Source organism: Syngnathoides biaculeatus, chromosome 4, assembly GCF_019802595.1.
Source record: "Syngnathoides biaculeatus isolate LvHL_M chromosome 4, ASM1980259v1, whole genome shotgun sequence".
NCBI classification, from domain to species: Eukaryota; Metazoa; Chordata; class Actinopteri; order Syngnathiformes; family Syngnathidae; genus Syngnathoides; species Syngnathoides biaculeatus.
In genome coordinates, this window is record NC_084643.1 from 25,238,463 (window position 1) to 25,263,359 (window position 24,897).

The following is a 24,897-nucleotide window of genomic DNA, read 5'->3' on the forward strand; positions in this document are numbered from 1 at the left end:
TGGCGTAGACTTATCCTTGGCGTTTTGTGTACAAGATTCCATCCAGCGTGTGTGTATACAACCATGAAAGCTACAGCATGCTTCCGGAACTGCAGTGTTCGTCCGGTAATAGTCTTTTTGCACCATCGTCCAACTCAGAAGGCCCCAGTAACTGTCTGTCGGGTTTGGCGTTTCCGAGTGAAAATACACACAAATTTGACAAAAACAGTGAGGAGTGTGTTATGACAAGACTTACCATGACACCAGTTGTAGCAATATCAATTCCGTGGGGAAGGGAAATGGTTTCTCGGAAAGAGGTAGATGTTACTCATTTGCATACATTGTTATTGTTTTTGTTTCCACAGTAATTATTGTATGACTATTTTATGCTACAAAAATGGTAAATATTTTTACCGAGCATTTTACTACCACGCACACTGATCACCAAAGTGTTTAATTTCTGTGCCGTCATTTCCTTCTGCATAATTTTCGGGGTGCCGCCAACTGGGCCAGTGTGGGAAATGACTCAGGTATTCACTAACTATAACACACACACACAAACAAATTGAAGAATACAGCAATAGGTTCTGAACTGAATGACTTAATCAGCGTTTTGTTATCCCTTCTAGTCTTGACTTGGGTGTAAATATTTTTTTTAACAAAAAGTTGTGGATTGCAGCTTTAAAGTCTTGAATTTATCATGTTTCAGACATACATGCTGTTGTGAAGGAAATAGCCACCATCAACCAAGTTGATCTTCTGCAAATCCACAACAAACTATTAGAAAAGTGGATTTGCAGAACGGCCTCTCTATCAGCAAAGGTTTGTTTCCACTAGTTGATGTACTATATATACTGGATCAGTATATGTTCTGCCTTGAGAGTCTTCATTATTTCTTTATCTGCTATTTTCGACTTCAAAAGGATATTGCCCACCAAGAATGTGTCAACAACTTCAAGGATGACCCAGACTTAATGAGGTAGGATTCCTTAAAGAATATTTTTTCTTGGTACCATGTTAACCTGAAAACACATTCATGGGCCGTCATAAGGCTTTTGTTTTTTAGGAAATTGCATAAGGAATAATTTGTTTTTATTTTGGGTATATTAAAGTTTTTAATTACATTTCATTTAAAATGAGAACATCTACACTCCCTTTCAATGGTATTGGAGCGTCAAGGACAATTCCTTTGTTTTTGTTGTAGACTCAAGAAATTTGGGTTTCTGATCAAAAGATGAATATGAGACAAAAGTTTGTAATTCTAACTTCGATCTCGTGATTTTTCCTTCTAGATGTTAAACAAATGAGGACAGAGCACTTTATGTTTGAATCTACCCAGACGTTTCTAGTTGCTCAGATGTTATCTTTTAGATTGATTGCTTGAAAATTAGATAGTGCATGTTTTGAGTTTCACCAGTGAACACTGCACTTGCCATAAAGCAAACATGAAGACTGGAGAGCGGTCTATGGGAGAAAAGCAAACCATTTTGAATCTTGGAAAGGAGGGAAAATAGATCAGCGCTATGGAATATTGGGCATAGCCAATACAACAATTTGGAATTACCTGAAAAAGAAAGTAAGCACTGCTGTACTGAGTCACAGACGTCAAACAGGTTAGCCAAGGGTATCAACAGCAGTTGATGACGGAAACACTGTGAGCTGAGAAGAAGTACCCAAAGACAACAGTCAGTGTCAACCTCCACATGGCATGGGTGAAGGTATCACAATCCACTGTGCAAAGAAAAATTCTCATCAGCAAAAAGAATTGGATGACCAGATTGGATTTTGCAATGAAGTACAGAGATGAACCACAAAAGTTTTGAAACTAAGTTTTATGAACTGATGAGACCAACATTCACCTCTACCAAAGTGATGGGGAGGCCAAAGTAGGAGAAAGAAAGGATCTGTTTAAGGTCCAAAACACACAAGCTCATCTGTGAAGCATGCTGGAGGTCATGTCTTGACTTGGGCTTGCATAGCTGGTGGTGGAAGAGGGAGTAAAAGTGGAAGGTCTTGGACTGGCCAACTTAGTCACAGGACCTCAACCCAATAGAGCACACATTTTACCTCGTGAAGTAGAGACTGAAGGGAAAACCCCCCAGAAACATAACAAAAACTGAAAGAGGCTACAGTCAAAGACTGGAAAAGCATTTCAAATAAAGACTCCAACAATCTGGTGAAGTCAGTGGGCAATTATTGGAAGTAAGGGTTAATTTCACCAAACAACAAATGTTATTCACTTTTCAGTTAATTTAATAATGTCTATTCCAAAACTTCTGCTCATTTGCAAAGTGTGTGGCTTCAAACAAAAGTTGCTCTGTCCTGAATTGTTGAACACATCTAGATGTAAATACCATGTAATAAAAGCTGGAACTTTGGATATTTGTCTCATTTAATCTAAAACTCGAATCTCTTCAGGATGCAACAAAAACAGGAATTTACCTTGCCATTCCAATGCTTTTGGAGGGGATTCTACTTACTATCAATAAAGCTTTTCGTTTTTTGTGTAACTACTATGCTTTGTCTTCTCTTTAGTCAATGAACAATTTTAGTGATATTTAAAATAAAACTACAAACTGCTGGAGTAATTTCTCCAATAATGGAAAGATGATCAAATAAACAAAACAATGCATATAATAGAATTCAAATGTTCAATTTTCAAATCAAAATTCAACATAGATAACAACTGGGAACCTTTTAAAGAAAGTTCAACATTAATAATTTTACATCTTAAGGAATGAAGGCTATTTCAATGAAAAATTCAATGACACAAAATATTCAATATTGAACATCTTAAATCTTTTTTTTTTAGGAAAGTGCAAGTTTGTTTGAAATGAAACTAGGTATTTAAAAGCAAAAAAGTGCAAAATGTTATGATGCTTTTTTTTAAGGAAAGGATTTTATGATCTTTAAAATGAAACAAATCTAATAATGTATAAAAGGCCAAATATTTTTCTAGTAAATGCCAACAACAGCAGTGTATTCTTTTTTGGGAAATGTAGGATTTTAATAAAGTAACCTAAATTATTTAATAACATGATATCTTGAATATTTTATTTTAGAAAATGCAATCTCAATAGTTTGTCTTCCTTTTAGGAAATGAATAGGTTTAAAGACATTCATCATGACATATTTACTGAAAAAAATGACCTACTGTCCATTTTTTAACATTGTCCATACCAATTCTATGGATTACTGTCAGGGTGGTGTACATGCTGCAAGCTCAACCAACAACCAATGTCGTGTGCCTTCTCAGCTCAATCTTGTCTGGTGAGACCTGGGTGAGTAATTATTAGCGGTTTCAGCAAAGCATCCATGGAAGTGGTCTTATTCTCTCCCACGTGTAGCCTCTCAGCACATCTGGGCCTCGTCTCACCTTTTGCCATCGAACCCGAGCGCTCCTTTGCCTCATCCGGCTCGCTGACGGCGCCACCCTGGAGGCCCAGTTGAAGATCCCCAGAGCAGAACTGGAGTAATCCACCGTACAGTTTAATGAAAGAAAATTTAATGTTTTGGGAATTCCCAAAATTTTGACATTTTTAAAATTAAATTTAGTTGTTTTACCTATTGACCTTCCCTTTAACAATTTTAAAGTAATCTAACTTGGCAATCTTCAGCCCATTCAGGACATTGTCACATCGACTAAATTATCATATTTTTCAATATTGCACATTTTCAATGACTAAATTCCCAAACGCATGCAGACATTTTGCAAATTTACATCATTTTTCTGTTCTTATCAATCACACATTCACCAATTTTTACATATTAATGAATTCCTCAGCATTTGAATCTAGTTGAGATATTCAACATTCATATGCAACTTCAACAAAAAGTGCAATTTATTATTTCATATCTATGTGCAGCTACCACCTAAAATGCTACATCTTTGTGTCCCGGCTGGAGGCGCTAAACATTCCCTACACGGTGCAGTCGTTCCTCCACAGCCCCAAAGAGGGTTTGATCAAAGGTCTGTGGAAGAACCACAACAACGAGCCACAGGTACTTCCTTTGTTCCGTGGATGACAATTTGTTGCATCAATTTTGTTTCCCCGATATTAGAGGTGCATGCATATACATATACAATTGACAGTTTTTTTATTTTATTAACCTAGTTGATTTGTTGTTTTTCTTTCGGCTTGTCCCGTCAGGGGTCACCGCAGTGTGACATCTCAGATGAATGCTCATATATTTCTTTGGCACAGTTTTTACGCCGAATGCCCTTCTTGGCGCAACCCCTCTCGAGGAGTGGAGGCCCCAGGGAGATACAAACTCACGACCCCTGGTTTATCAAACCAATGCTCTCACCACTGAGCTATGGGGCCTCTTTATTAACCTAGTTGATTTATTTATTGAAAACAAATTTTAAAATAGTACAAAAGACAAAAAAAGGGGGGGGGGGGGGGCTTTAGTGCCCTCTCCCGCTCGAGGAAGAGATCCTACACCAACTGGAGGATTTCAGCTACGTATCTTGGTCTAACTCACTCCCAGGGGAAGCATAGAGACAGGATATTTGGACCCTCTATCGATCTGTTGTTCTCAAGAAGGAGCTGAGCTAAAAGGTGTAAGTCTCGATTTACCCATTGTTTCTACCCTAATCCGTGCTCATGAGCTGTGGGTCGTAATCAAAACAAGATCACGGAAATGAGTTTCCTCCGCAGGGTGTTTTTGGCTCTTCCTTAGAAATAGGCTGAGAAGCTTGTTCATTTGGTAAGAGCTCATAGTCACGCCGCTGCTCCTCCTCTACAGGAGGAGCCAAATGAGGTCTGGTATCTGGTTGGGATGCTTTGTTTAGCTATTCCAAGGGGATCCCAAGACATTCCCAGGCCATTCAGAAAACATAAACTCTCCAGTGTCCTGGGTCGTCCCAGTGCCTCCTGTGTGTGGGATGTGACCGGAACACCTCACTACGGAGGGCTCTACGGGCATCTTGACTAGACGCTCGGCCCACCTCATCAGGCTCCTTTCGATGGAGAGGAACACTGCCTTGATGATCGAGCTTCTCACCTTATCGCTAAGAGAGATAAATAGCCTGCAAAGAAAACTCGTGTCTGGACCTTCTATTCCCAATTTTGTTCTTTCCTTACAACCGACGGATCGTGACCATAGGTTTAGGTAGGACCGTACATAGAGAGTCTTAATCACGACACACCGATCTCGAGTCTGCATCACTGCAGACCCTGCACCATCCACCTGTTGATATACCTTTTTATTCTTCCCTCGTTTGTGAACAATAGTTGACACACTTTATATTCCCCACTTGGAGCAGGATCATTGATTATAAAGAAAACAGTTTCAAGGATTTGTATTTTCAGGCTGTGTGCTTGGTGGCGGACCTGTGCCTGGAGTACAAAGTGTACGACCCTCAACTGTGGAACAGTCTTCTTCAGAAGATGCTCTGCTTCAACTTGGTCAGAACATTTACATTAAAGATAGCGTACTTACATGGACAGTATTTTCCTTTTACAAAGCAGGAGATCCCTCCCCTTATTAACAATTTTTTTCCTGACTAATTTTGAATGTCACCTCTGTTTCTTTTGATGTGATCTACTATCGGTTTGGTTTAGTTTTTTTTTTTTTTTTTTTTTGGGTCACAAATCCAACAAACAACATTTTTGTCAGAAAATTGGCCTCACAGGTGTGTAATGAGCTCTATCCAAGTGATCCTGTGTAATTTTTAGTCCCACCGGCGTCTTCAGCACCGACCAACTACTTTACATCACTTTTTCACCCATTTATTCTTCTTATCTGTGTTTTTACCCACTCAAGCTACTAATTTTGGGCCAGATTATTAGCCTCAGTTGTGTTTCTGCAGACCTGCCCTTCTACTTTTGAGTAGGATGATAGCCTCACTCATTCTAATACTTTCCAGTTCTCTTTTTTTTTTTTTTTTTGTCTTACCCTTGAGACACCTTACCTTGATCTTTTGCTCTCTGATCTTGTTACCGGTTTCACCTGTGTCCAAGGCAATCTGCTGCTTTCAGTTCTGATTTTTAGTCTCACCTCTGACTCTTCAGAATAATCTATGACTTTTTGGTCAAATAAAAATCTCACCTGTTTCCTCTGACCCAAGCAAACTTTGCTCTGCAGTCTTACAAGTCTCACCAGTGTCCCTTCTGACCAGACCAGACACCATATCTGAGTTTACTATTTATTCTGTGCTAAAAATAGTGCTGTGCAATTAATTACTGCCATTTTTTATGAACAGGATAATGAATTAGTTGAGTAAATACACTTTTTTGTTAAAAATAAAATGTATGCTCCTCTATCCTCAGATTAGTGATCTTCAAAGGGTACTGGAAACAGTTGTTGCCATGCCAGTCCTGTGGGAGGTAATGTTTCAGAAATAAGAAAAGTTTATAGAATAAAAAGACATCTCTCATTCATAGGTTTCTCTCTCTCTCTCTCTCTCTCTCTCTCTCTCACACACACACACACACACACACACTCCCTCTCTCTTCTACATAGATTTCTGGTTTCTCCAGGGCCTGGAAGAGTATGCTACTAGCACCTTTTGTCTCAGGTGTTCTTTCAGTGTCATGTAGTTTACTTCATACGATTCTACTATAGAATCGTAAATATGTTCTGTTTTGTTAACAGGCTCTTTACCGTTGAGTGTGGATCAACAAGCTACACTCTGCAGGAATTTTGCTCTCCTTCTAAAGTATGCCCTCTTCTTGTCTTTATATCTACCGTGGATGTGGATTTGTATTTTTTGATTACCATTCTATTGATCCTGAGGTGCCCACTGTTATTAAACATGGAACTGATCGGAATCGCCAAAGGCTTCGCCCAGTTCAATCTGCTGGCCTTTGCCCTGGCAACGCTCCTGCTCATCCCTTGTGCTAGCAAAAGAGATCAGCAAGTTAAGGTGACCAGTGCCAAGTACTTTACCTTACATACAAGAAATAGGTTCAGTGTATCTAAATGATATCTGTTGTTTATTTTGTATGAACGTACCTCAAGCAAGCACCTGAAGCCAACAGCACACAATTTTACTCATTTTGTCCTTATAATACACACGTGATAAATAGTTGTCATCGCCATGGTAACAAGTTTATCCAGTTGGGTTTGAGTTGACAGGATAAAGCTCATTTGTCCATCCATTTTCTGAGCCACTTATCCTCAGAATTCGTGGGAGTCCTGGAGTCTATTGTGGTTAACTTCAGGCACGCCCAGTGATCTTTTTTTTTTTTTTTTTTTTTTTTTTTTTGGGGGGGGGGGTGCAAGCCTAAAGAAAAAGAAGAAGATTGGCGGACAGCTATTTACAGTACTCCGTCAAAAAACATCTGACAAAGCTCAATATAAACTAACTTTTGGATTCAAATATACTGTACACTAGGGGTGCCCAGACGTTTTTAGCCCAAGATCTACATTTCAAGCAGCCACCCTCTCGCAAGCTACCGACGACCGGGGGGTGGGTTTTTATTTATTTTATTTTTTTTGGGGGGGTACGCCATCCCGTGATCGACCAAGACTGGTTGACATCGACGCATTGAGCACACCTGATGTACACGATGGCCACACGGAGTAAATGGCATTTGCGGAGCCGATCAATTACGTCATTGATCAGCTCGGGCAATTACGTCTTTCAAAACGGTCATCAGAAAATGCTAATTATTGTCAGATACTGATCAAGCCAGTGTAATGTCTAGTTTTTACTGTTGGTGGCAAGTCAATTCCTCCTAGTGAAATTGCTTCTTGGTGTGTACAGGTTTTCCTTTCTGTGCATGACCCACTTGTTGTATTGGATCAGGAACAGGAGCTTTTGAACACCGGAGAATTTGCCACTATTCCTTCACAGGTGAGTTGTCACATCATAATTGCTATTATTGATTTGACCTTTTATGTCTTACTGTTACTGTTGCTGAGCAACAAGTGCCAGATGTTGTTTTTAATGAACACTGGCAATTTTTGCATATTCATCTTCTGAGTGAGTAAAGTTGTGAAAGAGGAAACTAAAAGCTGTCAACCAGTCTGATGGTGAGAAGATTCTCAGGCGGTGAAGACACAAGATAAGAGCATTATTGTTATTTAGCTACATTATATAGACCCAGTTATGTGGTAGATAAAAAATCGCATGTCAAGCAACCCCAAGAAATGTTCACAGTTGCCTGTATTAATCGTCCAAATTAGGAATCCCAAAACACAGTACTCTTACATAAGTAAAATAAGCTGCGATTGGCTATTAAAAAGTTCAGGATGTACACCGCCTCCTGGCCAGAGTTAGCTGGGATAGAGTCCAGCACTCCCGTGACCCTGCGTGATATACTGAAGATGAAGCTGGGATGGTTCTTCTAGCATGACAATAATCGCGAACACACCGCCCGGGCAACGAAGGAGTCACTTCTAAAGAAACATTTCAAGGTTCTGGAGTGCCCGAGCCAGTCTCCAGATCCTAACCCCATAGAAAATCTTTGGAAGGAGCTGAAAATCTGTGTTTCCCCAGCGACAGCCCCAATACATCACTGCTCTGGAGGAAATCTGAATTGAAGAATGAATCAAAACCATAATTTGCTTATAAATTCTTTAAAAATCAGTCATTTTCCTTTTTTTTTTTCTCTCTTTGTCTCTCATTTTGTCTCATTTGAGGTGTACTTGTAATGAAAGACAGGCCTCTCTCATCTTTGGGAGAACTTGCACAAATGGGGGGCTAATGAAATACTTTAATTTCTATAAAATATGTTAATTCAATGTAATTTACCATTTTTGTATATATACATACATACTTACATATAGCGGTGACATCGCTCCAACTTGTTTGTGGCTCACATTTTGGCACGTGTAACATGAAACAATCAATCAACAAAGTGACGGCTCAACAGATTTAGTCAAGGTCCCGATCTATTGTACTGTATTTCTTTGACACCAATTGTTCTTTAGCCAGGATTTGCTGTCTTCTTGTGACATATGAAGGAACTTCAGAAAGAGCACGAAAATGAGTAATATTTTCCAGTGAATATCAGATAAGAGGCTCCTGAGAAAAACACGGATTGGAAAACGGGTAGTCATAGTGATGTGCGATTACTGTATGTTCTGATTTTTCAGGTCAGAGAGACCTTGTTGACGTACATGATCCAGCACGGTCAACACAGCAAGCTAGTGAAGACCAATCACTTCACGCACCTGAAGAAGTTCATGATTGCGAGCCGCCAAACAGACAAAGTGAAGGACCTTATCAAAGACCTGATCAACCGCAACTGGCAAGTCTTTGATGTCTCTTGTTTTTTAGCCACTTTGCCATGACAACTGCACTTTCATATGTATTGCTCAACCAGATATTTCCTCTTTTTTGATTGAGTAATACCCATATGGTTAACCACTCGGTGACACAGTTTGAGAAACCATGACAAGACACTTTGAATGGTGCTTTAATCAGCACATGATTAAAACATGTGGAAATTTTGACCCTTTGCAAAAAAAGATGTAATGTCGTGGAAAAGTTTCTTTTCATAATTCCTTTCAAAAAGTTAAACTTTAATCGATTATAGATTCCAGGCTCACAACGTGAACAATTTGATGAATTTGTTTATTTTTAGATCATGTGGGCTTCCAGCTCATAAAACTCACAAAGTCAGGAATTCAAAGAAATGTGTATACTGTGAAGAAATCCCATTCACCTCTCGGTTTTTGGAGAGAAAAAAGAAGTGAGGGTATAATTAAATGAATCAAAATATGGTACTTTCAAAACGATATGTGAATCTTCGCTACTTGGTTGGGAATCCCTTTGTGCCGTGACAATCAGCCTGTAGCAATTCAGGGATTAATGGAAGCCCAAATTTCCTAGATGCTTGCTGTCAGTTCTCCTTTGCTTTTTGAGTCTGGTCCTCCTCATTTTCTCCTTCATATTACCACAGAGATTCTCAATGGGCTTTAGATCTGGTGAGTTGGCATATTAGTGCTTGACTGGCCAAGCGCTATGATGGCATTGGCATCAAATTAAGTTTTGGTGCTTCTAGCAGCATAGGTAGGGCGCAGGTCCTGCTGGAAGATGAAATCTGGATCCCCACACAGACTCTCAGGAGACGGAATCATGTAGTCCTCTAAAGCATTCTGCTAAACGTTGCGGCCCAGCATACTATCTTTAAATCTGTTCTTTCTCATCTGTATCTTTGTAGGCCCAATCTATAGAGCTCGTGCATGTCGCATCACGGTTTGCATGGCGCCATATTGCTGGTCAAACCAAGCTGCTTGGCAGTCAGGGAGTCGTTGAACCGGAGCAGATTTTTCAAATTCCCCGAGACCTGTTGTGCTGTTGGACGTGACAGTTCTTCAAATATATCATTCTATAGAATATCAGCTAAAAAGACCAGAAAAAAAATCGATGGATTTCCGCAATTAAACGGGATGGATGGTGCCCAATGAAATACACATACCTGTTTAGTGATCATTTAATTTCAGGTAGGAATTATTCTTCTCAATCTCAAGTTATCAAGAAGTATTTATAACGCCACGTTGACTCATTTGAGAACAATGGGAATTAAAAAAAAAAAAAAATCATTACGCTGTCCTCTTTTTTTTGCTGTTGTTTTTGATGAGTGCGAGTTTGTGTAAAACCAGGAGTCATTTATTTAAATATTGGTATTTGTAGTGAAAAAAATCTGAGTGGATCCATCAGTATCTGGGATTTATTCCTGATTGAGAACAGATCCAGCAACAAAGTATTTGTATGCGTCCAGACTTTTCTACGCTTTCAAACGTTTCTGTTATCGACGACTTACTCAAGCAGAAGTGGGTTAATAGTCCACTTTCTTATCGGCGAAAACATCGACTTCTGCATTAAATATAGATCCTCTCTGCCAAGTGTCTCTCATTTTTCCACGTACCTTCGTTTATTATCACCTTCTAAATGTTTAACGGTTTCGGACAAAACCCTGGGTGTCGTGCTATAAGACAGAAATTTTGTTTCGTCTCATGGAATTAACTTGCAACAATGCTTTTTTCAACCAGCAATATGGCGACGTAAACAAAAATCACATGATTCTATGATGTACTGTAGGTGCACGATTTCTTTAGCTAGATATCTGTAGCAATCTAAAGCCATCCCATAATGTTGTTGGAAACCTGGTGTCAAAATGTATGTTTAAGAAATTGATCTATTGATGAAAAATCACTTTTCTGAAGATCTTTGGCATCAAAGGGATGTTTGAGGTGGGTCTGTATTTTTTTAACATGGCTGAATCCACTCTTTTTTGTTTGTTTTTTAGAAGAGGCTTAATGGCAGCTACTTTCAGAGGTTTTGCCTGACTGAAGTGAACAATTGAGTGAATGTTGCACAAATTTTATAGTTTTGAAAGAGTCATGATATTGACTCAAGACAGCTTGATGGTTTCAGTTGCTGAAGCATTTTCTCTACAGCTTTTTGGTCAACTACCAAATTCTGACAATGATAGACTATTTCTCAAGTGGTTTTACGTTGTATCACTATTTTTATTATTATTATTTATCAGCCTCACCTGTACTTCTCAAGAACCTACGTGCTGCTTTGAGGTCTGATTGTTTCTCCCATGTCTACCATTTTGGACTCCTGTAGTGCATTAGTCACTCATCTGTTTGGACCTGACTAATAAGTTTTTCGTTGGTGGACAGTATTAAAAGTGTTGTCTTGAAAATAATGTAACATTCTCTAAGTAATTTTATGTGCTCCTCAGTTTGGATGACGCTCGCTCACTGGCTCAAGAGTACATGAAACACACATCGCATGGAGACATGACAGATGGAGGCCTGCAGGTGAGAAAATTGTTATTGAATAATAATAAACCATGATTTCCATTTATTATCTTATGCAAACACACACACGCAAATATTGATCTTCACTTAAGTTGGAATGATTTTCCCCTTCTAGGACCTTCTTACCTTGCAGAATGGAATATCTGGCTAATGTATTTGCCACTGTAATTTTGTAATCTTATCTTTGGTTCCTATTACCTGTTCAAATAAACGTTTCTACTGTTCATTTTTATATTGTAAAGTGACATTCTTGGGAGTCTTGTGTATAGTAGATCATCACTGCTAAGGTCAAATTCTGACAATATGTCAAATACAGTGGAATGTATTACAAATATAGCAGACCATATGTCCAATAGACGTATAGTTCTTCAAATGCAGGGAACTATGTCAAATACAGTGGACAGTACAATACAACGCTCATATGTAAAGCAACGTGAACAATACATTAAAGACAGTGTGTTGAATATAGTTCACAGTTGCTGGACATCAAATAGTGCCAAATGCAGTGACTGCATATGATATACAATGTACTATGTCAAATATAGACCTCATGCACGTGACATCACCATTTTCACGGTGCCATGTTGCCGGTCAAAAAGATCTGCTCGACAGTGTGGGGGACATTGAACCCGAGGAGAATATTTACAATAACCGAGACCTGTTGTGCTGTTGGTTGTCACAACAGACGAGACAGATATTCAAAGAGGTCATTCTATAGAATACCAGCTGAAAAGACCAGAAAAGATCAATGGATTTTGGCAATTAAACATGATGGTGCCCAACTAAATACACACACAACTGTGTAGCAATCGCTTCATTTCGGGTAGGAATTATTCTTCTCAATCTCAAATGGCCAAGAAGTATTTATAATGCCATGTGTGCTCATTTGAGAACAGTGCCTATTTAAAAAAAGAAAGTAAAACATCTGTTGCAGCATAGGGGTTAATGTGTGGCTGCAATCGCTTCCATGTATGTTCCAAGGAGATGATGCTGTCCTCTTTTTTTTTTTTGTCCCAATCATAGTTAATGAATGAGAGTTTGTGTAACACCAGGGGTCATTTATTTAAATATTGGTATTTGTATTGAATACCAGCTGAAAAGATTGATGGATTAGGTTAACGTGTAGCCAAATACGCTTCCACGTTCACGAGAGAACAGATCCAGCAACGAAGTATGTATGCGTCTAGACTTTTCTACGCTTTCAAACTCTTCCGTGTAAATCTCGTGTGTATATCCAGTTGTCCAAGACAAGCGGGAGCGAATTAACAGTACAATTTCTTATCGTCAAAAACATTGACTTTGGCACTAAATATGGGTCCTCTATGCCAAGTGTCTCTAATATTTCCACGTACCTTCGTTTATTATCCTTTTCTAAATGTTTAACGGTATCGGACAAAACTCTGGCCGTCGTGCTACAAGACATATTTTCGTTTCGTCTCAACGGACTTAGCATTGAAGAAAGCTCTGTTAGACCGTCAATATGGCCAGTCACGTGACTTCGGTGACGTGGGTGCACGAGCGCTATAGTTAGCATAATTCAAATCCAGTGGACAAATAGTGATTTTAAATCAAAACCAGTTGACAAATACACTGACATTTAGTCTTCAATGAACCAAACGTGTGGGTTTTTTGTACGTGGGAGGAGGTCAGCGTACCCAGAGCAAATTCACGCAACTTGTTACGAGTCATCGGTGCGGGGGAGGACCAAAACACAGGACTCCGAGATAAAGGCATAATATCCAGTGAGTTGCAGCAGCAGTGTCCGCACCCGGTGACACGGTGCAAACTCAATGAACTGGCAAATGCCCGTGACAAAAACTTCAACATTAATACATGGTCAATTAACATGCTGAATGCGCAGCAGCTGTGCCGAGTGCCAGTGGCAGTGCTCCAGCCCCACTCATGACTGAAACCTCTCCCTAAGGCGTGGATTCCAGACGCACACAAAAAAAAAAAAAATAAAAAATAAAAAAATATGACCAGGGGTGGGTGGAAGGGGAGCTAGTAAAAGGCACAAACCCCCCCTCCCCAGCCGGGGATCGGTTTCCACCAAGGCCTGGTCGCAAAGCGGCCGGGACTCGTTTGCCCTAGCGGCCGGGAAACGTTCGCCGTAGCGGCCGAAACCGGAACGTGAAGCGGCCGGGAACCGTCCGCCGCAGCCGCCAAAACAGGAACATGAAGTGGCCAGGAACCGTTCACCGTAGTCGCCAAAACAGGAACATAAAGCGCCTGGAAACCGGTCGCTGTAGCCACCGAAACAGGAAAGTGAGGTGGCCGCGGAAGGGTCGCCGCCAAGACAGGAACGTAAATTCACCTTTGAGTCCAATGGGTCCGTGTCTGGCCAGTTCATTCTGTCTTGAGCCATCAGTGCGGGGGAAGACCCAAATGCAGGACTCCGAGACAAAGGCATAATGTCCATCCATCCATTTTCTTTGCCACTTATCCTCACGAGGGTCGCAGGGAGTGCTGGAGCCTATCCCAGCTGTCAAGGTGCAGGAGGGGGGGTACACCCTGAACTGGTTGCCAGTCAATCCCAGGGCACATGGAGACAGACAACAGTCACACTCACAATCATGCCTAGGGGCAATTTAGAGTGTCCAATTAATGTTGCATCTTTTTAGGATGTGGGAGGAAACCGTTGTGCCTGGAGGAAACCCAGGCAGGCACAGGGAGAACATGCAAACTCCACACAGGCGGGTCCGGGATTGAACCCAGGACCTCAGAACTCTGAGGCCAACGATTTACCAGCTGCCTCACCGTGCCCCCTGCGTAATGTCCAGTGGGTTTTATTGCAGAAGCAGTGTCCGCACCCGGTGACCCGGTGCAAACTAAATGAACTGGCAAATGCCCGTGACAAAAACTCCAACATAAATACATGGTCAATTAACATGCCAAATGCGCAACGGCTGTGAGGAGTGCCAGAGGTGGCACTGTCCAGAGCGGTGACCAGGCCACGCCCCTCCTGGCAGTGCTCCAGCCCCGACCGTGACACAACTCGGGAAGAATATGCAAACGTCAATGGTGAGATTCACTCAAAATTAAAAAGTCAATTCTACATTATATAGTATGTGGAAAGTCCTTAATATTTTACATTTTAACTTTTTGCACAAAGTGACTTAGTTTATGAATAAATGTCAAGGAAATGGAGAGTCAACATAATTTGTCAAGTTCTTTGTGGTTTATTGTTTTGGGGCTTCATATTGTATATAAAAAATATATCACATGTGGGTGAGCTATATTCTTCGAATTGAAGATTTTTCTCTGAAATGCACGCTTTTGCTCTGAATGTGTGATCCACAGCAAAGGAGGAAGTGTGCAGTTGCCACCGTTAGAATGAATGAAGTCTGATGAAACGACACAGTTGGAGGATACGCGCTCTTTATTTCATACTTCATTTCAGTGATTGTGTTAAAGTTGTATGTTTTTGGAGAAGTAGTGCGAGTGCAGGGATGAATCACTCGACCATGGCGTTGGGCCTGGTGAATCATAGATGAGGTTAAGATGAGGTTTTGTTTGTTGGTTATTAAGGATTATTAATTTATAATGAACTAATTATTTTATGAAATAAATTCACAACCTGAAAAATGTTTGTAAAATTATTCATTTGTATTCCTTTATTAATGATACATTAGTTAGCACAAACAGGTATAATGAGCTTTTTTTAACTTGATACAAATGAATAAATGCGTTAAAAATACGCTATTTGGCCAATTTTTCTTGTTTTCACTTGCAAGAGCAAACTTGACTTCCGAGCACTGCTCAGTGGTAGTAAACTTAATTTCACACTAAGCAGCGGTTTGTCAAACAATGAACAATTCATCCAAACTTTGGCGGTTTAATGCCACTCCCATTTGAGGTTTTCTGTCAAACTAATCAAGACAGAATGATATAGATTGTATTTAAAGCTATTATATTTGCCTTATTAGTAAATTCGCCTTCTGTAAATACGAACAAACAATGCAAAACATTTTGCTTGCTAACATTTAGCATTGAAGCAGTGAATATTTGAATGCAAAAACTTAGAATGATACAACAACATGAACAGGTACATTCTTTATCCTCTGCAAATAAAATGATTTTAAATGACTAATGGGAAACGTTTATTTTAGGGGAGTGTATTGTGTTATTAGCGTGGTCACAGAACAAACTAAGCTCGTATTTCAAGGCACTCCTGTATCTTCAAACGTGTAATGCATTTACGAGGAAATCTATGAATTTGCTTTACAGGGTCTTGAATGAGATAAAAGATGGAAAAAAAATGGAAAATGAATAAATACATTTGAAGTCACCTCTTGCGGCTAATTTAATGCAATGGCCTCTTGATAATGTCAATGTGATCTTGATTAAAGGCTGTACTCCCTACTCCCTAACACCCACAAAAAGCAATACTGTAATTTTGAGGAAATGTGCAGTCTTGGTTCCTAAATATGGCTGCATGAGTGTGAGCCGGTCTCCCTGGTTCTCTTCTCTATGCTTTCTGTGGTCTCCGCAAGGGGCAGGTGCAGGGATTTCCTGCAGATGTTCTTGAAAGTGGGGCTGGAAAAGTAGTAGACCACCGGGTCCAGGGCGCTGTTGAGATACGTGAGGCTGACAGTCATGTAGAAGACAACGGTAAGGTTGTCCATGGCGTCGCACACCTCAGACTCCGGGAGGTTCCTCATGGCCTCCTGGGTTTTGATCCAGATGAGGAGCTGCGTGATGTTACTTGGCAGGAAACAGACGGCAAAGAGCAAAACCACCACGATGATGAACCACAACGCCTTCTTAATCTTGCCATGGTGGCTCAGCTGCCGCCCCCGCAGTTGAGCCACAATGCGCACCGTACAGAAGAGGATCACCAGGAGCGGCATCCAGCAGGAAAACAGGAAATTGAACTTGTGCCAGAGCCGGTTGCCCTTGGCCGAGGTCTCCACCAAGAAGCTCTCGCAGTAGTCTGAGCGGAGGTTTTGCAGGGTCAGGGCGTTGGCCGTCAAGCATACGGTGACCAACCACAGGGCAGCCGCCCCGCACATGGCCTTGGAGGGACTCAAGGAGTTGACGCGGCTGTGGGGATGCACCACGCGGATGTAGCGATCCACGGCGATGGCCATGAGGAAAAGCGTGCTCCCGGTGCGGTTGAGTGCCAGCATGAACTGTGACATGTTACACAAGGTCTGGCCGAAGCGCCACTTGACCCCCGAGCTGTAGTAGCTGGCGCGGAAGGGCAGGATCATGTTGAGCAGGAAGTCAGCCATGGCCAGGTTGAAAAGGAACACAGTGCTGCTCTTCCAGGGCCGCAAGTGGAAGCAGAAGATCCACAGAGCCAGCCCGTTGCTCAGTGCCCCAAGGACAAACTCCACCGACAGGATGGTGGGAAGCGTGCGGACCAGAAGGCTCGTGGTGAAGTTGCAATGCATGTTGAGTGAGGAAATGAAAAGCCCCGAAAAGCATGAGCACATGGGCTTGAAAGAAAAATGCCCTCGCATCTTTCTCTTTTGTAGGAACCTGCACAGGAAGTACTGAGTCGCTTCTGGTTTTTGGGTGTCATACAATGACTCAACCCTCATATGTTGTGTGAAAATGCAATGAGCGATTAGGAGGAAGGTGCACTTCAAGTCACAAATTGCAGATCACTGAAAAATGACACGTTGGATTTGAAATGACACCTGGGCTAGCTGGCTGGTGGAGAACACTTGAAATGTTCTCAAATGCAGGACACCACTATATTTCAAATAAAGTGATGTCAAATACATCAGCTCTTATGGCTTTAACTGTCAAATACCGTTGATCATATACCAGTTAGGGTGGAGCATAATGTAAAATCCACTGGATTAAACAAAGTACAGTGGACCATACATCAGATGCAGTGGACTGACTATATGTCAAATTACTGACTATTTGTCAGATGTAGTGACGACGTCTCAAATTCAATGACCATGCCGACGACCCCTGTGAGGATAAGTGGTTAAGAAATTTTCTCATTTTTTAATTTGAAGGCTGCAACGTGTTTCCAAAAAGCTGGGACAGGGGCAAAAAAAAAAAAAAAAACAGGACTGGGAAAGTTGAGGAATGCTTAAAAGAAAAAAAAAACAATTTGGAATATTCCACAGGTAAACAGGCTAATTGGGAGCAGGTGAATGTCATAATTGGGAAGAATATGAGCATCCCCGAAAGGCTCAGTCAAGCAAGGATTGGGCTAGGTTCACCAATTTGTCATCAACTGCATGGGCAAGTTGTCCAACGTGACAACATAACATGAAAACCCCAATTCCAACAAAGTTAGGACACTGTGTAAAGCGTAAATAAAAACAGATTACAATGAGAAGAAGGAGAAAAGGATCTCTACAGGTTGGCCAGACAGAGGGATAGAGATGGGAAAGATGTGCAGCAGGTAAAGGTGATTAAGGATAGAGATGGAAATGTGTTGACTGGTGCCAGTAGTGTGCTAAATAGATAGAAAGAATACTTCAAGAAGTTGATGAATGAAGAAAATGAGAGAGAAGGAAGAGTAGAAGATGCAAGCGTGAAGGACCAGGAAGTGGCAATGATTAGTAAGGGGTAAGTTAGGAAGGAGCTAAAGAGGATGAAAAATGGAAAGGCACTTGATCCTTATGACATATGTGGAGGTATGAAAGGAATTTGGAGAGGTGGCTGTGAAGTTTTTGACCAATTTATTCAACAGAATACTAGCGGGCGAGAAGATGCCTGAAGAATGGAAGAAAAGTGTGCGAGTTCCCATTTTTAAGAACAAAGGCAAATTGCAGAACTAAAGTTGTATATGTGTGTGAACCAGAAGGGTGGAAGGGGAAGAGTGGGGCTCTGGGGAAAAGAGATAGCGAGGGTGGACGACTTCAAATACTTGGCCTCAATAATCCAGACCAATGTGTTGCTCCAAAACCAACACTGGACATACCTTTCAGATTTCATGGTGCCTTTCCAGATGGGCAAGTTATCTGTCAGGGGCACGAACACACCCACATGCCCTCACTGATGCTGGCTTGTTAAATTTGCACTGATGATATTCTGAATGGTCTTTTTCCTCTTTGGCACGGAGGACAAAACATTCATGATTGTGGACTTGTCAGACCATTTCATTGAACCTGCCTCTTTATCCGCTGGAATGTTCCAAATGTGAAATACAGTACATGAAATTTGGAACTGTATGGTTGCATTAAACTCAATTCACTGAACAACAACCTAGAGTACAATTCTTAAAAAATCTTTAAACTGTTTACTGCCAGAGTCAAGAGCAAATACAGTACAGAATTAAATGTGGATTTAAAACAACCAAACAATTTTGCAGCCTAGCATTGTTCCAGCACATCATGGAAAATGCCATTGACGGGCCAACACTTAGTATCATTAAAGTCAGTGTTTCAATCTTTTAAAGATGTGTGAATGTGAATCCAAACGGCGGAGCAACACATTCAGAATAAGAATATAATAATACTTATAATAATGTGCAGTATCAGTGCTTTTTATTCGTGATTAAATTGAATGTTAATAATTAAAAAATGTTTGTTGTGTTTTAGCTCGCTCCCTAAAGAAGGCTATAACCGATTGAGTGCAATTAATTTCATCATGATAGAGGATTTGAAATATGAACGTAAACGTGCAACTATCTGCCACTAGATGTCAGTATTGCTCCGGAAACACCTTTCTGTTCCATCTCCATGACGTGTCAATCAAAATGTGAGTTGACTGAGTGACCTTTATTTATATTGTGGCAAACGTTTCTCTTTACGACCTCGTGTTTAACCGAGTTGCTAGTGCATCACATTCAAAACAATAAAGGTGATGCATTTTCAAAACATTCGGCAGCACGTTACAAGCAATCTCAATGGTTGGAGACTAATCTCAGACCGGTGTAAAAATCTGCTTTCTGTCATAATTATGCACACCATTGCAGTTAGCTTGCCAGTCAAACCCAGGTTAGCCAGGTCGTCCCAATATGTGTGTGCGGATACTTCCTTGACCCGGGAAAAAACGGCATGCCATGCCATCTGCTCCACCCCACCGACGAATAACGTGATATTCAAGTCGGACGAGTTCGCTGGTAACAAGTCTGCCGTGGGACATTTCATTAGGTACACGCGTGCATTCTAATGCAGGGGTGTTTGGGGCCGAAGATAAGATATAGGGAGCAGTGACCGCTCAATCGCACGATTGGACAATTTAGAATCTTCAATGAAGCCAACACGCATGTTAGAACGTTTGGACTCGTGTGGCTACATTTGTTCATTGTGAATTCCGCATGGCAAACAAGTAATTCCAAGATAGCTAAAACTTTATTTCCGTTTTAAAAATGTTTAGAATTAATCAATCACAGGTATACACTAGGGTAGCGAAATTGCGGCACTTTGTGGTTGGGGTCTCTCCATTGTTATATACAGAATACATATATATTAAAATGACAGACGAGGCATAGACCTATATGACATCATAGTTAATAGCGTACAATTGCACGAAGGGGCGGGACTAGCTGTTTTTGATCATTAAGATCAAAGTTTAAATATATGTAGGAATTTTAAACTTTGAGGGGTTGGTAAAAAATAAAATACAGCGTCAAATTATAAACGAGAAGAAAATGAGGGCGTGGCATTTGGAGGCTCTTTTTCGGTGACGTCATGATGTGCTCATCCACCTCTTGGAAGGGGAGGACCATCCGGAACACGGCAGGCCGGCTGCATTTCCTCCTTTTGGCCGTGCTTCATCACCGGCGAGACGAATCGGAAATGTGTCGCCTTTGCTAAAGGCGACGACAACGAGTAATTGCTCATTGCGAGGCGAGCCTGTGTGTCGTTTTTCTTTTCCTTTTTTTTTTTTTTTATGGGGATTCGGGACGATTGAGTCCGCATCGGAAGTGGAGGATGAACATCTCTTCTCGGGTCAAGACCAGGCGTACTGAGGCCAACCTCGGAGCCGAGAGGGAACAATTTGACAAGCAGCAGGTAAGGCCATTTGGAAGGTTGTTTGCTGGCGCTCTTTGAACCAATGTATCTCCGTGTGTCTACTCTGTACTGCCCACATTGACCTTGTGTTTGCCACTTACTCCAAAATGGAGCGTTCACCTGTGTTTTAATTAACTAACTTCCTTCTAATTGAGTCACAATGGAGGACAACGATGGGTTTTCGCTGGACCGAATGGAAGCTTCAACCGCGTTAAAAAATTGCGATGGAGGCGTCACCTGTGTCTTAAGTGACCCAAAATGGCTGTCTAACGTGTTTACGTTGACTCCAAATACAGTATTGAACATTTTGAAAGGGGGAAAAAACTGTCTTCTCATTGAACTCAACATAGAAGTTGCATCCGTGTTGTAATTGACCCAAAGTGGATTATTCTCCTTTGTTTCAATTAAATGTAAAATTAAGGCTCATATTTCTTTTATTAAACTCAAAATGGAGTATTCACGTGAATTAATTCACCAATTAGAGGGTTTACCTCTGTCAAAACTGTTCCCAACTTGGAGGGCTCCCTCCCTAAAAGTTATCGAAGTCAAACTTCAACAGCGGGGTTAAAGTTAGGTCACCTTGTTTAAATAAATAAGACAAAAATAGGATGTTACTACAGTTACATTATGAAATGGCACGTGAGTCCGTGGGATTATCACAAGTCAAATAAATGGGACATTTAAAACGAAAACACACTTTGTCACTATCATGGTGTTGATCTCGTTGGTCCTGTTTGGCCTGCTCTCTTCCCTTTAATTATTTGTCACAGGTTCAAGATGTGGTCCAGCCGGGAGCTCCAATGTGTTGCAGCTGTACTTTTGATGACTAGGCGAATTAGTTTTAACCCCATTCATGGGCAGGGTGGCAATTTTTTGCCTTATTGAGATAAGTCTCCTTACAGGCCACAATCAAGGAATTAACACTTCTTTTTCATTTAACTCATAAAACAAAGGGCAAAAAAGATCTACCCTCTCGCGGGCACCGTCCCAAAACTGGGAAGGCTATGTTATCAGTTCTATGAAGTTTTACAAACTACAGATATGTTTATTAATTCATTTCTCATTCTAGAACGACACTTATCCATTAATGATACTGATGGATTAGCATTTTGATGACAAACGTGGTTGCATACTGACCTTTCTCCCTTTCTTCTCTTGGAAAACGCTCAATGTGTACCTGAGGCAATCATGTTGGGTCAGGAAGGAAAAATAACTCCGTGCTAACTTTGACCGATGAGTTATCTTCTCCTGATACCAAATTATGGCTTCAGATTAAAACACTTAAATATTTTGATATACTGAAGGTTATAATGTGTGAAAATCATGATGTCCCAAAAATGGGACGCTGCCCACAAATGGGTTAGTTTTTATTTCCACTTGGGAGGTTTCGTTTACATTGTTTGTGCAATTGGGATATTATGCAAACTATTCCATAGGTGCACCTTGAGAGTTGGAAGAGAGGAAAAATAGGTAATGACAAAATGCAAATAGTGTGTGTGTGTGTGTGTGTGTGTGTGTGTGTGTGTGTGTGTGTGACACTGATGGTGCTCTCTGTCACTCTACACACATTCTTCTAACATGGTTGATAAAAGTTGGGAGTGGAATGTGATCTGATGTGGATAAAATGTAGTTAGTCATTCCCAGTATCGTCACAGCTTTATTACACTATACAGACAGTGTTTAATTCACTTTTGCATTTCAATACAATGAGAAATTAAACATTACAAAACTAAAATTTCTGCGATTGACTGGGAAGCAGTTCAGGGTGTACCCCACCTCATGCATGGAGTTAGCTGGGATAGGCTCCAGTACTCCCACGACCCTTGTGAGGATAAGAGGCTCAGGTAATGGATGGATGGAAACCAAAATGAAGTAAAGCTACTCACCAATCACAGATGTGTAATGGAGAGGAAACAGTGAGGTCTTCCCACAGCCATACTTTTACATAGTAGTGTTTTATCGGGATTGCTGGACATAAATGTTCTTTAATACAGTTGTACCTCTACTAACGAAAGGTTCAGGTTACAAAAAGCCTCCCCGGAAAATATTTCTCTAGTTACGAAAAAAATCAGGATACTTAAGGGAATAAATGGCACTGGATTCAACCGTAAATATCCTGTACTGTATCTTGGTTTGAAAGCGGTGCAATAGAGCTGCTCTCTCATTGGCCACCGCTGGAGCACTTTCCTGGCATCACATTGGCATAAAGAGCTGTCAATCTTAGCCATAGTTGCACAATCCGTCTCTTCGTATGTGCGGCAGCCCCACCTATTAACTAGCGCGTAGCATCTTCCCTGGCATCACATCCCTCCATTAGCTTGGAGCTACGTCAATCTTTACCTGTAATGCACTTCTTGTATGTAGGTCACCGAATCCATTGTCATACGCTCGCGCATAGTTAAAAACTTCTTTGCGGATTTGTTCACCATTCTTTCACCATGGGCTTGAAGAAATTGATGGCCAGTGCCATCATGCTGCTCGACTTGAAAAGTGCAAAGTGGTGGTTGACCCTGAAGTTGAGCAAATTGTTTTGCTCGGAAAGGCTAAGGAGGACATCGAGGAGTTGCTTCACCATGAGGATCTTTCGATGAGGAAGCGAGAATATCGATGAGTTGCTTCTCCTCTTGTATTAACTACTCAGGCAATCGCTCACTTCGATGACATATGCCTTGCACATTTCCGCAAGATTATTAAAAGCCATCAAAGGCAACCATCCTTGGATTGTTACTTCAGGAAACACTGAAAGTTGTTTGTTTTGAATTTAGTTTATGGAATTTATTAATTTTAGTGAAATTAAGTTGTGTGTGCTACCTCTGAAGACACCATGATGCCATTTTACTCCCCACCTACTCAACGCCAAAGGTAAATGAACATATTTTATTATTCTTTACATTATGTACACTGCTTATTTTTGGGGTGGGTCGGGGGGCTTGAAACGGATTAGGCTATTTACATGAAAAATGCGTTTGTACTTACGAAAGTTTGACGTTACGAAACGATTTCCAGAACAGATTATGTAAGTAGAGGCAACACTGTATATGGTAAAAGTACAGTTGTACCTTGACTTAGAGGTGACGCGACTTGTACTTTTAAGATTTTTTTATACTTAGATACGAGCAGTTGCTGGGCCAATTTGTTTTCTTTAATTTGTGAGCAAAAATTTTAGACCGTGCCCCTTAACTGGAGAGACGGATGGTTTGACAAATCGTGAACATTTTAAGAACAAAATGCTTCAAGCTGTTTATCGGCACTCCCAGTTCAAGTCTATGGAAACATAAAGCAAACAATTATCCATCAATCCAGCCATTTTCTTTGCAGCTTATCCTCACGAGGGTTGCGGGGAGTGCTGGAGCCTATCACAGCTGTCAACGGGCAGGAGGCAGGGTACACCCAGAACTGGTTGCCAGTCATTCGCAGGGCAAATAATGGGGAGAGCATGCAAACTCCACACAGGCGGGTCTGGCATTGAACCCGGGACCTCAGAACTGTGAGGCCAACGCTTTACCAGCTGACCCACCGTGCCGCCAGCAAAGAATTAAACATTGCATATTTATAACAACCACAACATTGTCTGTGGAAAGTCTACTAGCTTAATGCTAGCACATACTGCAACATATATTTGGACACATGTACCAACACTTGCAGACAGACATACTCACAGCCATATTCTTTGGACTGTGCAAAAAAACATTTAAAATTAATGAAACTTACGTTGTGACTGTCTTCTATGCATAGTCACATGTATTGAGTTGGAATGTATTAATGGTATTTCCATTCAATGTAGATACATTAAATATTATTTGCGGTTCAATTGTCTTGAGTTGGGAGCATTGTCACAGAACAAATTGAAATTGCAAATCAAGTTATTACTGTAGAATGTGTAGGTGGTAGCCTGGATTGTGTTGTGATGAAGTTGGTGATTCATACAGTTGAGATCCTCTGCTGCACTGCTCTACGCTCATTTCAAGGTGAAATATCACACACACTATGCTCTATATACTCTTGTGTGTGTGTGTGTGTGTGTGTGTGTGTGCGCGTGTGAGTGTGTGTGTGAAAGAGAGAGTGCAGTGTTTGCTTTCTCTTGGTCTTGTTGCCCTAGTGGGTACCCATGGGGAGGGGGGCATGAAGGTTGTAGATAAACAGTGTGAGTAGGAGTACAGAGGAGAACAGCACACACTTAATGCCTTTGGCCTTCTCCAGTTAATTAAAAGGGGCACTGTGTTAAATTAACTTGCTGTTTGTGTGGACAGTTTCTCTG

At 41.0% G+C, this 24,897-nt stretch overlaps 3 protein-coding genes across 7 annotated transcripts in view; 2 read left to right on the forward strand and 1 right to left on the reverse strand.

Annotated features, from left to right (window-relative positions):
• kntc1 (kinetochore associated 1) overlaps positions 1 to 15,363 on the forward strand; it is a 58,342-nt gene extending 42,979 nt beyond the window's left edge. For 3 of the 5 annotated variants that reach the window (XM_061818040.1, XM_061818041.1, XM_061818045.1), the window contains 14 exons: positions 689 to 801; positions 903 to 958; positions 3,182 to 3,260; positions 3,327 to 3,451; positions 3,846 to 3,981; positions 5,295 to 5,390; positions 6,255 to 6,311; positions 6,448 to 6,502; positions 6,580 to 6,643; positions 6,721 to 6,850; positions 7,694 to 7,783; positions 9,028 to 9,182; positions 11,631 to 11,709; positions 14,331 to 14,656. In XM_061818040.1, coding sequence (XP_061674024.1) covers positions 689 to 801; positions 903 to 958; positions 3,182 to 3,260; positions 3,327 to 3,451; positions 3,846 to 3,981; positions 5,295 to 5,390; positions 6,255 to 6,311; positions 6,448 to 6,502; positions 6,580 to 6,643; positions 6,721 to 6,850; positions 7,694 to 7,783; positions 9,028 to 9,182; positions 11,631 to 11,709; positions 14,331 to 14,621 — 1,526 coding nt within the window. In that variant the 3' untranslated portion in view covers positions 14,622 to 14,656. Of the gene's footprint in view, positions 1 to 688; positions 802 to 902; positions 959 to 3,181; positions 3,261 to 3,326; positions 3,452 to 3,845; positions 3,982 to 5,294; positions 5,391 to 6,254; positions 6,312 to 6,447; positions 6,503 to 6,579; positions 6,644 to 6,720; positions 6,851 to 7,693; positions 7,784 to 9,027; positions 9,183 to 11,630; positions 11,710 to 11,824; positions 11,934 to 14,330; positions 14,657 to 15,009 lie in introns of those variants that run through there. The other 2 variants (XM_061818042.1, XM_061818043.1) reach the window with 2 other exon arrangements.
• A 60-nt stretch (positions 15,364 to 15,423) lies between these two features.
• LOC133499630 (hydroxycarboxylic acid receptor 2-like) lies at positions 15,424 to 17,105 on the reverse strand. Its single transcript, XM_061817856.1, has one exon. It carries the CDS (start codon positions 17,103 to 17,105, stop codon positions 16,131 to 16,133), a length of 975 nt encoding a protein of 324 aa, XP_061673840.1. The 3' UTR covers positions 15,424 to 16,130.
• A 2,544-nt stretch (positions 17,106 to 19,649) lies between these two features.
• Positions 19,650 to 24,897, forward strand: part of hip1rb (huntingtin interacting protein 1 related b) — a 40,436-nt gene continuing 35,188 nt past the window's right edge. Inside the window, exon 1 of the mRNA XM_061817714.1 lies at positions 19,650 to 20,639. Within this exon, the coding sequence (XP_061673698.1) occupies positions 20,559 to 20,639 (81 nt within the window). The 5' untranslated portion in view covers positions 19,650 to 20,558. The remainder of the gene's footprint in view (positions 20,640 to 24,897) is intronic.